This window comes from Andrographis paniculata, unplaced genomic scaffold (genome assembly GCF_009805555.1).
Source record: "Andrographis paniculata isolate CXL003 unplaced genomic scaffold, ASM980555v1 Contig65END, whole genome shotgun sequence".
Lineage (NCBI taxonomy): Eukaryota > Viridiplantae > Streptophyta > Magnoliopsida > Lamiales > Acanthaceae > Andrographis > Andrographis paniculata.
In genome coordinates, this window is record NW_026137601.1 from 757,407 (window position 1) to 771,050 (window position 13,644).

The window sequence follows — 13,644 nt, forward strand, 5'->3', positions numbered from 1 at the left end:
AACACAGAGGAGAAGTTATATGGGTTAATGTGTGAATACAAAAGAGCAAAAGGGGCAATTGTAAAAATCAAGAAAAAGGTGCAGAATTTAGTTGCCCACAAGAGGACAAAAATCTAGTGACATGGGCACCTTATTGGTGGGATGCAATTGCAATGGGGCAAAAGAAAAAAAGGAAAAAAAAATAAAAAATAAAAATAAAAATAAAAATAAAAGAAAAGGATTATTCCTAACCCCATTAAAATATGATATTCCATCAAAGCAAGGCAAGGCAAGGCAAGGCCAACTAAAATAATGGGAATAAAATAAAGGGGTTGGATATTTGCATTTTGCGGGTGCAGGCCTTCCATTCCGTCATCCATCACCATACACACTCTGGTTAGAAAAATGGAGGATTTAGAGAGAGAAAGGGAGGTTTAAGGGAGAAGGGGGTTTAGGTCTACCAACTGGTGGTTAGAGATTGGCACTCCATAACCAAACATCATCAATAACAGCAAAGAATTAACCAAGTCAAGCAACAGGGAAGGGAAGGGAAGGTAAGGGAAGGGAAGGTAAGGGAAGGGAATAGCAACAGATAAACAGCAAAGGAGAATTGAAGAAAAGAGAAGAATAGAAGAAGGCCAGTACAGTTTAATCATCATTACTGTTCTTACCATTGCTGCAAATCAATCAATGTTGTTCATTCTTTACCCTTATATAATCAATTAGAGGAAAAGGGGGAAAAGAGCTTTTCTTCTTCTTCTTCTTCTTCTTCTTCTTTATTTTGCCCTAGTTTTTCAATTCCAGCATTTACAAACAAGAATTGGGAATTTGGATCTTTTGTGGGGTTTCGAAAATAGTAGCAAAAGAAAGGACCCTCTTTTCTAAGGGGAACTTGATCAGAGAGAAAATGGGAAATTGGAAAGGGACTTTGTGTGTGAGTTTCACGTGGGAATTGATAAAAAAAAAGGAGTATATGATGGATGAATGAGCAGATTATGGAGAGAGTGAGGAACTAATTGGAGAGGTGATTATGGTTTTGTACTTTGAGATTTGAATATTTCGAAACTCTACCATACTAGACACCAGTTTTTTCTTCCTTTTTTCTTTTTTCTCCATTGTTGAAAAAAAACAACAAAGAAAGAGTTGGGATTATTTGTTTCCTTTTGGGGTTTTCTGCATCTTTACTTTTCCTTCTTGTTCTGTTTTCTGGTTTTTGAAAGAGGAGAATTTGGATTACAGTGTTGAAGCTTTGGGATCTGCTGATCAAACTGGATACCACTCGTCAGGTTTGTATATTAATTGAATTCTTGATTTTGATGGAAGTTTCATTAACTATCCATGTATAAATAAAAAAATATAAATTCAATGGAGCTTCACTGCCATTAATTATTACTATTTCATTTTGCTTTCTCTGATGTTGAATTCACCCTTTGATTCAATTCGAGGGTTTGTGTTCTTAAACTCCATTTTTTGTTTCATGTCAAAATTTCCAGGCAATTGGGACTACTTCTGTGGATCATTTTATTGGGATTCTTGAAACTTAAATTACAGCATATATATATATATAGAAAGAGAGAGAGAGAAATGGGCACATACATTCCAATGGCAGATGATCAAAGGGATGCTGCAACTATGCTGTATTTAAGGGACCCTTTGCCCAATTCTCAGACAGAAACACCTCTGCTACCTGGGAACATAATGTACATGAATTTCTCGTCTTCTTCGACGCCGTATTCCGACATGGATGTCCAGCCTGTAGCTAATTCCGATTCCAATTCATCCCGGCAAGTTCTGTTGAGCTTCGGAGGCTCGCGATCCATGGACAACCAGGTCGTCGTAGGTGGTCCGAATCTGCAGGGACAAGGACTATCCCTTAGTCTTGGGACACATGTCCCGTCGGTGATGCAAATATCGCCTATGCAATACCAGAACGACGATCCCAACTTCGGCTCAATGCTGGCGTGTAATAATGCCATGTTCGAGAATGCGGATCATTACAACAGTAAGCATTCGAGGGAGGATGAGTATGTCCTTTCCGGCGGTGTAGGAAGCAGTTCGGACGCAAATGACGTCCCGATGTACGGTTCGCAAAGTATCGCAAGAGCAGTTCCCAATTCGAAGTATTTGAAAGCAACCCAAGAGCTGCTCAACGAAGTCGTGAACGTCAGGCAAGCGATCAAGGATCAGAATGCGAGGAAGGAGTCGGGAGAATCTATGGACGGCGCTACGGAACCTTCTTCGGCTAAGGCGACGGGGAATTCATCGAGTGAGCTTTCAGTTTCCGAGAAACATGAACAGCAAAATAAGTTGACGAAGCTTTTATCGATGTTAGACGAGGTAAGAGTTGAGGTTGTTTTTCGAGATCGATATATATACATATATATATAGAGTTGTGCCTGATTTGAGATCGATCGTTGCAGGTCGACAGACGGTACCGGCAGTATTACCATCAAATGCAGATTGTGGTATGCTCGTTCGATGTTGTGGCTGGATCGGGGGCATCGAAACCGTACACGGCTCTTGCTCTTCAGACAATTTCACGGCACTTTCGCTGTCTGCGCGACGCTATAAACGGCCAGATTCAGACAGCGCGGAAATCGCTTGGGGAGGATGATGCAGCTCTGAATAATAAAGGCGTTGGGATATCGCGCCTGCGATTTGTCGATCAACAACTCAGGCAGCAGAGAGCGCTACAACAGCTCGGCATGATGCAACAACACGCGTGGAGACCGCAACGAGGACTTCCTGAGACCTCTGTCTCGATCTTACGCGCTTGGCTTTTCGAACACTTTCTTCATCCGTAAGTTGCGTCGAAATCTTACATGATCGGGAAGTTTGTTTCATTAGTTTTGTTGATGTTATTTGTTTCGGCAGCTACCCGAAAGATTCGGACAAGATCATGCTGGCTAGACAGACCGGGTTAACGAGAAGTCAGGTGAGAAATGAATGCATTGCTAGAACATGTCTTATTGTACGAGTTTCGGATTTTGTTTTATCGATCCGTTTCACGTATAGGTCTCGAATTGGTTCATAAACGCGCGGGTTCGTCTTTGGAAGCCAATGGTAGAAGAGATGTACAAGGAAGAAACAGGGGATGCTGATATGGACTCGAATTCTTCATCGGAAACAATACCGAAAGAAAAAAACACGAAGGCTTCCGAAGAGAAAGGCAACGACTCAACGATTTCGACGGGGCGACTCTTGGGGTTGAAGCCCGATCAAATATCGAACGTCGAATTGATGAAGATGATGCAGGCTCAATCCGAAAAGAATTTTTCGATGGGAGAAGAAACGACGAGGGACGGACAAAGACAAAACCCATTTCCGGAAGGGGTCGTAGAGTCGAGTTCCGGAAACGATAGGTTCATGGAAGCTGCGGCGGCGGCGGCAGCCTACCATATGTCGGAGGAGCTGGAAAGATTCGGCAATGTCGGCGACGGAGTATCGCTCACATTAGGATTGCAGCAGGGTGAGGGCCGCGGGAGCGTGGCCATGGCCGAGAGCAGCCATTTCGAACCCCCGAGGGATTCAGATATGTACAACGCGGCAGGTTCGGATATAGCCGCTGAGACAGCAGAATTTGAGTACATGGATTCGAGCAATCAGCCTCACCGATTCGTTTCGTCGCTGCTACCGTCGTTCTCATGATACACCTAAGTTGTCGAAGATTCAAGGTTGTAGGAGTTGTATGTATCTGCAAGGAAGTGTATGTTTTTTGCATAATGTAGAAGAAGGCAGAAAGAGTATCATCATGATTTCTTGTTTTCTTTGAATGTGTAAGTGTGTGTGTGTGTGTCAAGAAATAAAAGCAGAGCCCTGTTTCACAACAAAAGAAGCTTATAGCCGAATCACTGCAGTTGTAAAGAATTCTGAATTTGTACACAGACAGAAGTTGGGACAAGTTTATAAGTACTGTATAATTAAATGCAATAGATGTCCGAAAACAAACAAGTTGATTTACCTCTTCCTTAAGACAGTTTACCTCCTGAAGAGTGCCACCACATTTTCTTTCAACCTCGGAGTTTCGAGGAACATGTCGTCGCAAGCATTAACATTGACGGGCTCCATTTCGAGGGTGTGGTGTCGGCTAGATTCATTCCACTCAAACCACATCTTGGCAATCGACTCCTTCTTGAAGCACGTCGCATGGTCTGCTTCTTCAGGTGAGCCGGATGCAATCAGTCTGTATGTATAAACCTTCCTTACCTGACCAGGACGGAATGCGCGGCCGATTGCTTGACGGGTGACTGAAGGGTTCAAGTGAACATCCAATATAATAATGCGGGAAGCCCCGACAAGAGAGATTCCCTCACCGCAAGCTTTGATAGAACCAAAAAAGACCCGAGCTTCAGGCGACTGATTAAATTTCTCCATGGACGACTCGCGCGTCTCTGTGTCAGATTCCCCTGTTATCATGAACATCTCTCTTCCAGCACTGTAGCCCTTGATTTTACCCGTAATTATCTCTAAGAATTTCAGGGGTAAAAGATAATTACTGAAAACGAGTAGCTTCTCGCCGCCAGATTCGCAGAGCTGCAGAAGATTCAAGTAGAAATTAAGCTTAGCACCATCTCTCACATCTAAATTCTCCAATAATGCATTGATTTTCTCCTCATCGACTCTGTCCTTCACGCCAGAATTCTTGGCGAGAACCTTCAGACTTGGGTGGACATATATAGGGCTGCCTAGTGCACTGATTTTAAACTTTCTTGACACAGTCTTCAGCTCTTTAACTTCGAATTTTTGTGCAGGGCTCAACTGAAGAAAAACTGAAAAATCCACCAGCCCCGGCAGCTCGTCAAGGTTATCCCCCCTGTAATAATGCAGCACTTTTCTTGTCATCTCCCGCAGATCCTGGATCACAGTGACCTTCCGTTTTAGATTTTCATCTTTAATCAAGCACTCCTCTATGGTTTCATAGAAGCCATTGTCTCTTCCATGTTTCATCAGATTCCTTCTACCAGAAATTTCGGCCCTGCTCAGAATCCGCCTCCTTATTGCTTTGGGATTTTCCATCTTCAGAAACTTTGGGCGCACAAGATTTAGAATGCTGAAAACTTCTCTGACATGGTTTTGGTAGAGGGTTCCAGAAAGAACTACCTTTCTTGTAGTTTCAACCCTCTCAAGAGAAGTCAGAATGTCAGTGTCGGGGTTTCGAGGGGTATGACCTTCATCCAGGATGAGAATCGAGGGGACTTTAAGCAGATAGTTTTGGCAGGCAGATGCAACTGGACCTTGGTCATCATCACAGACAATGGAAGAAAATTGCTTATACCCTAGAAACAATATGCTCCTCTCTTGGACCCACTCCTTGAGAACTTCAAGCTGCTGAGCCCGACTGTCTGCCTTAACCGAGTAACAGTCATATAGCGGAATCTCTTCAACTTGCCATCTTATGAATTCCTTTTTCCAGATGGGCAAAATGCCCCTAGGAAGTACAACAAGCGGCCTGGCAGCTGGATATTTAGCCATGAAACTCTGAAGAAAACTGATGATCATGAATGTTTTCCCAGAGCCAGGAGCATGTGCCATTATACAACCTCCAGGATTCTCTGACACGAGATTGCTTACGAGAAAATTGAAACCCTCTACTTGATGCGGTTTCATCTCCTTCCTGTGTCGTGGATGCGGATGAATGTCAGCAGCAATAAAATCATTATCAGGTAATCTTAAACCCTCTGGCAAAGGTTCAGTTTGGTCATGCTCTCTGGAACTCCGGCCTTCATATCTGTAAGTTCTAGTGTTCTTATTGGCCTGCACTTAGAATATAGCACATATCAGTTGGCTCCTGCTGAGTCTTCATGAACAGAATTTTTATCGACTGACAAAGTTAGTCATCTATTCATATAAAAGGAAGAGATAATCATACAAGTCATCTATTCATATAAAAGGAAGAGATAATCATACAACCAAATAAAAATAAAATAAAAAAGTTGTAGTGTAAGCAAACAAGTGCGCGTGCTTTACATCCTCCATCCTATCAAAAGAAACATTTCAGAAAAAGAATTCTCTATTCTACTCTTTTTCTTAATATTAGAATTTTAAACTTCTCATAAAGATCAAGAAACTAATGAAAGAAAAATTCATATAGTATTTTATAAGGAATTCTATTATACCAAGTATTATATAAACACATGATAATGTAAATCATTTAAATAGAAGCTCTCTTGCCTTGTGCAAGTCAACAGAGCTGCTAGGCATACAATAAATGATATTGTAAGATATAAATATGACAATTCACACTAATAATGTAACTTCATAAGAAACTGGGACTCTAAAATCTATAAGCTTCAAATAGAAAACCATACCTTTGTAAAATTATATTCAATAATTGTTTCAATTCCTCTCTTAATCACCCCACATATGCGACAAACATCACCAAGATCATCTTTAAATATGAAAGAATGGTCACAATCTTCTTCATCCTCATCATGATGTTCCTCAAGCTGAGTAGCTTCAGTAGCCTCCTGCAAGTCAATCAAGAATTGTCAATGTGTTCACACGTGCATAAGACCATAGGTTTAATAAACATAATATTTGTACAGAAAACATAATTAAAGTGTTCATCAGTTCATTCGCAGTACAATAACTTGTATACATAAATTATGAGAACACACTCCAAAGCATTCATCATTGTTCCATGCAATATTTATTACATCTATATTAGCAAAAGGTGAGTATATTCACAAACGGAGATCTTGATGTTTTATGTCAAGTTGTCAGCAATACATATAAAGTGGAACATAATAATCATTCAATAAATATATGTTCCTTTCAGTAACTGTCAAAATGTCCCATTTATATTCACAAGTATAAGCCTGTTTTTATATAATTTTAGAACATAGTAACATACACAAATCTTTTCTTAATTTCCAACAAAGCCAAATTAGCTAGCTAGCTTTCGTAATTAAACACAGAAGCCTATGTTTCATTCCCAAAGCCTCTATATTCCTGTGGATCTGTAAGGTCTGCCAAACCCCAACAGACACTGAATCAGGTGAAAAGATTAACTCAAATACCAAGTCTTCATATGAAAATACTATATTATTGAAAATATGTATGAGTGTGTGTTTATCATGTCAAATTATGTGAAACTGAGGTAGGACAATCAAAGAATGAAACCATTCCAGCTTGTTTAACATATATGTGAATATGGTAAGCTCTACAAGAGAACCAACCATTCAACGCGGAAGCCGAATTTCATAGGCACTGAACAATGCTTAAACAAGGATACACAAAAACAAATCTGAACACAAGCATAAACACTCTAGTTAAGCTTTTCGCGTGGATATGAGCACGCAAGAAGAACAATGAATGAAATATAATTCAAAAGTAGATGGCTTAAGACAATATCACCCGGAATCACATCAATAAAATTTAGAATAGGTTACCACCTTTGAACACTCTAACGCAACTGTCATCTCATTCCAGATGTCACCAAGTTCATCAATATTGGCATCAGGAGAGTTATCACTTTCCTCCTGCATGTCATCATCTGAACCCTCACTCTCACTTTTAGAGTTGACAAGCTCACGCTCACCAACAGCAGGTGCTTCAACCAACTGAGAATTATGGTTTTGAGTGTAATCCCATTCCTGCATGATGCCATTATAGTATCAGCAAAATGAAAAATGACATCCTGTGACATTGTTAAGGGTATAAAGTCAGATCATGAACGAGCATTTTCTGTCAGTGGTGGAAAATGGAAATAGTCACAATCTTTCATCCAGATAAAATGGCTACCCATCCCATTAAAACATTAATCTTTAGCAAAGTGAACAATGTGTAAATTGTGCATTGAAGATTGAAAATTCTTGGTGAGTAATAATTTAACCTTAGATTGCTATTGAAGTCAAATGGCACACCAAGATGGTGATACGAGTTGGCAAGGTTTCACAAGTAAGCAAGTTCAGAAGTTCATTACCGCAAAACCCTTCATCTGAAGAGTTGGATGAGGTGTAGTCAAGTTAACATGCAGATATGGTTTCCAGCTCTCAGGCGTAGCGAAGTTAACCAGCAGACATGGTTTCCCATTCTCAGGCATAGTGAAGTTAGTTAGCAGACTTGGTTTCCCATTCTCAGGCATAGTCAAGTTAGCCAGCAGATTTGGTTTCCCATTCTCGCTCTTCGCATCACATTCATCATCTGAATCAATGATGACTACATGTTCTACAGAAAGGGCATTTTGTGGAGCTGGAGATGGAGCAGGAACTGGAACTGGGGCTGGAACAAGCAATTCTTCAATTGGAAGTTCTGGATACAGTCCATAGAAGGAGCCCAATAATCTTCTCCGCCTCATTAAAAGCTCTTGAACATCTTCAGTCATGCTTCCATATTTAGACAAAGTATCACAGTGATCTACAACGAAGCGGGTTGTTTTGCACTCTGACTGAAATCTCCACGAATCAGAGAAGGCATCAACACTGTACCCACCACTTTGATCAGCTTTTATCCTTTTCCTGTTTCTGGGGCTCAAATCTGTTGGTGAAAGGCAGTGCACAATATATTGTTACTATCTACTCATTTGATGAGAAGATATTGAAGTTGGGAGATAATATTTGCCCTTTAAAAATAATAAGGAAGGATTCCCACTATAAGATGTCTGATGAAACCAATACTGATTTTGAGATATAGTGGACAGTCTACAATTATAGGTTTCCGCACACCCCTACTAGCTTTGAAATTATAAAAGCAGATATGCATTTGATGATGATGACCATATGAAATTCCAAACATACCAAACTACTTCAACTCAGTCATAAACATTGATTCTAGCATTTTTTTTCTTTTAATTTTTTTTGTCATTGTGAAGCAATTCAATGATGTCTCAGTTTTCAAATCTTCCTCCAATGAATAACTAGAAATAACCAAAACTCATAATCTAAGACTTACAGCCTCAAACCCAAACATCAGAAAGCTATTTTTATATTGGTTAGATGGTTTTCAAAATACCAAGTTGAAACAGGTATATTTCAGGTTGACAGCAGTAATTTATCACTAAAAAGCTAATCAGAGACATCATGGAACTATCATGTGAAAGGTTTGATTCAGTCCAATTCACTGCTACACTCCTTTATATATATATATATAAGCTACATTGGCACAAGTATCTAACCCACATTTCAACAAACTGCTTGCTGACTGCTGGCTACAGACCAACCTCAAACATATCAAGTAGCTCAGGTTGCATATATAATTTTTCAAAAGATTTAAAATGTCCTTTACATTCCCATCTTGTGCCATTCATACCCCCACAACATAATGAAACACGGTTGGCGCATGTCTCCAGCCAAAAATCAGCATCTATGTTTAATCATTACTGCATTAAGCCACTCATCTTAGCATAATAACTACCGTTTCTTTAATCATTACTGCTTTGGTCAACAAAAGGTTCTCAAAAATCCGCAATAACAAAACTGCATTTATGAGAATCAACATAACATCTTCAAAATTTCTTAAGAAGCAAGCCCCAGATACAGATGAAAATAACAAGAACAAGCAAGCAAGGGTTTGCCATCTTCAATATAAACAGCCATATAAAGCGTATTGCAGAAAACTTTACCACTTGAACTAGTTGCCGGTCTTTTCAGTACAAGGCTCTGAAAGTATCTTTCGGTGAATGCATCCATGTCAAACTAACACTCCCAACAAAAATAAGATGTCAGCCCCGCCTCAGCCGTTAAAACAAATTCACGCCCAGCATAGCTGGAGCGTATAACCACAATCAACACCAAAACAAAGAAAATGTCGACAATTGAGAGATCATCACAACACCAAACATCGCATTCAACAAAACGAGATTAAAATTAATCCGAATGTAAGCACTTCAACAGCGGCCAATTCCTTGAACAATCGAAAAACCACGAAACTTACATCGATTCCTACAGGCAGAGGAGCAAATAGATTGTCGGAATTAGGGTATTCCTTGGCAACGGAGCTTTGTTGGGAAGAGAGAGTTCAGTCCAACAATCAGACGGTAACGGGGACGGGGACGGATTTGTCTATGCGAGTAGTCTTTATTGTGCCCTTTGTCTATTGCCAGGTCAGAATCACTAATGCCAGAGAAATATTAAATGCAAGCAAAACTATGGGCTTGTTTATTTAACTTCATACCTAAACTTTTACTATTTAACTTTACATTTTTTTAAAATAAAAAAAAATTCATAAAAATATTTTATTATATATTATTTTAATATTAAATTCAAATCAAAATTTTTCAAATTAAAAATATTTTATTCATCAATTACCACTTTTGTAAGCTGATAAAATGAATATAATTTAATGTAAAATACTATTACTTGAAAATTTTAAAAGTACTTGAATTAAAAATTGTATATTTACATAAATATACTACTCTGTTGATTCAATTGGATGTTCATTTCATTTGCATTTGTATCATATATATATATATATATATATGTGTGTGTGAAAATACGTTAATGATTGTATTCTCATCATTTTTGAATATTTTTGAATATTAAATTTAGATAATTAATTATATAGATAAAATTATGATTTTATTATCTATATATATATTTCATTTCTAATTCTAGGAATTATTCTATTTTAAAATTATTTGTTTTGGTTTTATTTTTTAAAAATCATATATATTTTTATTTATACTAATATTTTCTTTCATTATATATGATACATAAAATCCTAAAAAAAATTTCAAGTATTTTCAATCTAAAGATGAAATTTGCAATAGGATTAGTTTGTTCATGATTTTATTTTTTACTTTTATTTTTATTTTTTTCGTTTTATTGATCTTAATTCTTCTAAGATTGTGATTTTTGTGTGTTGATATAATAGTAATTAAGGATGTTTACATATATTCTTGAAATATTTTTATATTCGATTTGATACATTTTCTTCTTTTGGTTTGACTAACCAATAATTTTTTCCTTTTATCTTCAAAAGTTTTTCATATTAAGATTTATTATATTTATTTCATATTTTATTTGTAAATATATTTTGTTATCATTCTTTGTATTATTGCAAGAGGATTATACTCTTTTTTATTAATATATATAGTGAAATTCTTACAATAAAAATTTTTTGTTTAATTTTTAAAAGTCTAAACTAAATTAACACCGTATTATGTTGATTATATTATTTTTATTATTATTATGTATTATTTTTAGTTTCTACTAATGCATAGTATAATATTCATACAATGCAAAGAAAAAAAAAAAGCGAAAAGGACCGAAAAGCAAAACATAATCCAATTTATGTATTTTTTTAAATTATTTATTGTGTTTTGTTACTAATCATTTTTTTTTAATTCAAATTGATTTGATTTTTAAAATAATACTATTTTAATAAAAAAAATAGATCAATTTTTTTATTATTATTATTGTACTATATTGGTTGATGATCTCAATTTCCGAAGATATCCAAATTACAATTGAATGCCTAAAAAAGAATTTGAGATCAAATATTTTGAAAAAAAATATTATTTGAAATTACAAGTTGATAATTTTAATAATGAGATATTAATCTTAATATATATTTTAGTAAATTTATTGATCAGATTTAGAGCATCCCCGAAAAAGCGCGATTGAAATGATATCAAACACATTTTTCATTACTTTTAGAAGACACATGACCTCGGTCGATTTTATTCAAGTGAATATCAAAATGAATTATCTCAAAGTGCATTAATACAAAAATGATGTAGGGGATGTTTGGCAAATAGCTTTTTGAAGAGCTTTTAGCTTATTGAACAGCTTTTAGTTGTTTGACCAGTCAAAAAGCTAATTTAGGTGTTAGATAAATTAGCTTTTTGGACCCAAAAAACTAATTTATGAAAAGCTAACTTATCCAACATTTTGAAATAGTTTTTTCTGTAAAAATTTTTTTATTTCTTATATGTCCTTAAAAATTTATTATGCATTTTACACAAATAAATATATTTTGATTATTTATTAATTATATTACAATATTTTATTATAATATAGTTTTACTTTTATAAATTTAAAATAATTAATTTTTATAATTTTAATCGTAAAATATATAAATTTATTAAAATCAACATAAAATATAAAATATAAATATTAATAATTTATTTTTTATATTAAAATTACATTACATAAATTTTATACTAAAAATAATTAAATTTATTGAAAATTATATATATATTGAAGTAATCGATAACTAACATAATAAATATATACACGAAAAATTTATTATTTTATATTTTACTATAAAAAACTATTTATATATTTTAATAAAAATATATTATTTTTTTAAATCTAACTGTAATAAAAATAAATACTTTTATAACACTTTTACAATTTTCAATAACTAATAACAAAAAAATTTTAAACATTCTAAACTTAAAAGAACATTTGAATATATTATAAATAAATATAAAATAGAAATGTCCTCAATTGTCATTTTACGTATAAACAGCTAATATCAAACAGTTGTTTTACCAAACATTTTAATACAAACAGCTAATCGAATCAGCTAGTCAAACCAACTAAGTGAATCAGCTAACAACTATAAGTTAATTGAATCAGCTAACAGCTAACAACTATCGACTAATTGCCAAACACGTCCGTAGTATTTTTCATTCACTATGATTTTTTCCTATTCAATGTTTTAATCAGAGTTTAAATGCATCTAAAAGGGAGTGTTGTAAACATGGTATACACATCTAAACTCTTGGTGACTAAATTTCATCCATAGAACATTACGTAGTTGTACTATAAATAGATGTAATAACAATTCACTCGAAAGGACACCGATTCCTAATTTTACTTTTTTCTTTAGTCATATTACTCTCTTTTTAATATATACTATATTCGTCCGATTTTAAGGGTTTTATTTATTTTTTATCTGTTAAATTTTGAATATTAATTATTATATCAAAATATAGTATAAATTAAGAAAAAATTGCAAAAATATTTCAATTATTATCTTGAATAATAATAGAAGAACATTTGTACAACAAAAAAACAAAAATACAAATATAAAAATAATTTTAATATTATGTACAATAACGTAAAATGTAAATGTAACTATTCGAGACGAATGAAATGAGTATATATTATAGACACATATACATATATACACATTAAGATAGATACATACATTTAGGGTGTGTTTGTTTGGAGATTTGGATTTTGAGTTGGAATTTGAATAGTAAAAATTTTGAATTTTAATAGTTGTATGATGTGATATAAATAGGTATTGATGTGATGTTTTGGATGTAAAATTAATTTTTAGTATAATATAAAAAATAAAAAATAAGCTTTTGATTGATGTTTTTGAAAAAAAAAAAAAAAGATGAATAATGCCAAATAAACACACCCACCCTTCAAGCCTATATATACTTAAAAAACAGGAATGTTGCAAATGTCACTGGATGATTAACAATATCCTATAGGACTCTAGGTAACAATTGTATTGAAAAAATCATTAAGTACTAAATTTTTAATTTTAATTTTTTTTTTCAAAATTTCAAAAACTTCAAAAAAAACCTCAATCTAAACAAAGCCGCATTTCAAAAACACAAACAAACAATCAAACCCGTGAGAGAGAAGAGAAGTACTACTAATACGGAACCGAGTCGAGCATCCAAACAGCGTATAAAAAGTCAAACAACTGGTAGAAATAGGAATAGAAGAATAAACATAAAAATAAAAATAAAAATAAAAA

The 13,644-nt window shown here is 34.8% G+C and overlaps 2 protein-coding genes across 4 annotated transcripts; one reads left to right on the plus strand and one right to left on the minus strand.

The window, feature by feature from the left end:
- Positions 1 to 277: 277 nt before the first annotated feature.
- Positions 278 to 3,734, plus strand: LOC127262317 (BEL1-like homeodomain protein 7). Its single transcript, XM_051290957.1, has 5 exons — positions 278 to 1,265; positions 1,473 to 2,316; positions 2,400 to 2,779; positions 2,854 to 2,914; positions 2,995 to 3,734. The coding sequence occupies exons 2-5, from the start codon at positions 1,564 to 1,566 to the stop codon at positions 3,625 to 3,627; spliced, it is 1,827 nt and encodes a 608-aa protein (XP_051146914.1). The 5' UTR covers positions 278 to 1,265; positions 1,473 to 1,563; the 3' UTR covers positions 3,628 to 3,734.
- A 112-nt stretch (positions 3,735 to 3,846) lies between these two features.
- Positions 3,847 to 9,986, minus strand: LOC127262316 (protein CHROMATIN REMODELING 35). Of its 3 annotated transcripts, none has more exons than XM_051290953.1 (6): positions 9,853 to 9,986; positions 9,542 to 9,614; positions 7,904 to 8,457; positions 7,374 to 7,574; positions 6,288 to 6,446; positions 3,847 to 5,733 (listed from the first exon to the last, which is right to left on the minus strand). In XM_051290953.1, the coding sequence occupies exons 2-6, from the start codon at positions 9,606 to 9,608 to the stop codon at positions 3,958 to 3,960; spliced, it is 2,757 nt and encodes a 918-aa protein (XP_051146910.1). In that variant the 5' UTR covers positions 9,609 to 9,614; positions 9,853 to 9,986; the 3' UTR covers positions 3,847 to 3,957. The 3 variants fall into 3 exon arrangements, with proteins under 3 accessions (XP_051146910.1, XP_051146913.1, XP_051146911.1); XM_051290956.1 differs by having other exon boundaries at positions 9,542 to 9,620; positions 9,853 to 9,982; XM_051290954.1 differs by having other exon boundaries at positions 9,542 to 9,684; positions 9,853 to 9,982.
- Positions 9,987 to 13,644: the final 3,658 nt, after the last annotated feature.

Bases quoted from the DNA above. Each gene is read 5' to 3' on its own strand.
- LOC127262316 (XM_051290953.1), bottom strand. From the start codon at position 9,608: ATGGATGCATTCACCGAAAGATACTTTCAGAGCCTTGTACTGAAAAGA. The intron at 8,458-9,541 runs GTAAAGTTTTCT...TTTCACCAACAG, and splicing joins ACCGGCAACTAGTTCAAGTG to ATTTGAGCCCCAGAAACAGG. The intron at 6,447-7,373 runs GTGGTAACCTAT...ATTGACTTGCAG, and splicing joins TTGCGTTAGAGTGTTCAAAG to GAGGCTACTGAAGCTACTCA.
- LOC127262317 (XM_051290957.1), top strand. From the start codon at position 1,564: ATGGGCACATACATTCCAATGGCAGATGATCAAAGGGATGCTGCAACT. The intron at 2,317-2,399 runs GTAAGAGTTGAG...CGATCGTTGCAG, and splicing joins TTTTATCGATGTTAGACGAG to GTCGACAGACGGTACCGGCA. The intron at 2,915-2,994 runs GTGAGAAATGAA...TTTCACGTATAG, and splicing joins CCGGGTTAACGAGAAGTCAG to GTCTCGAATTGGTTCATAAA.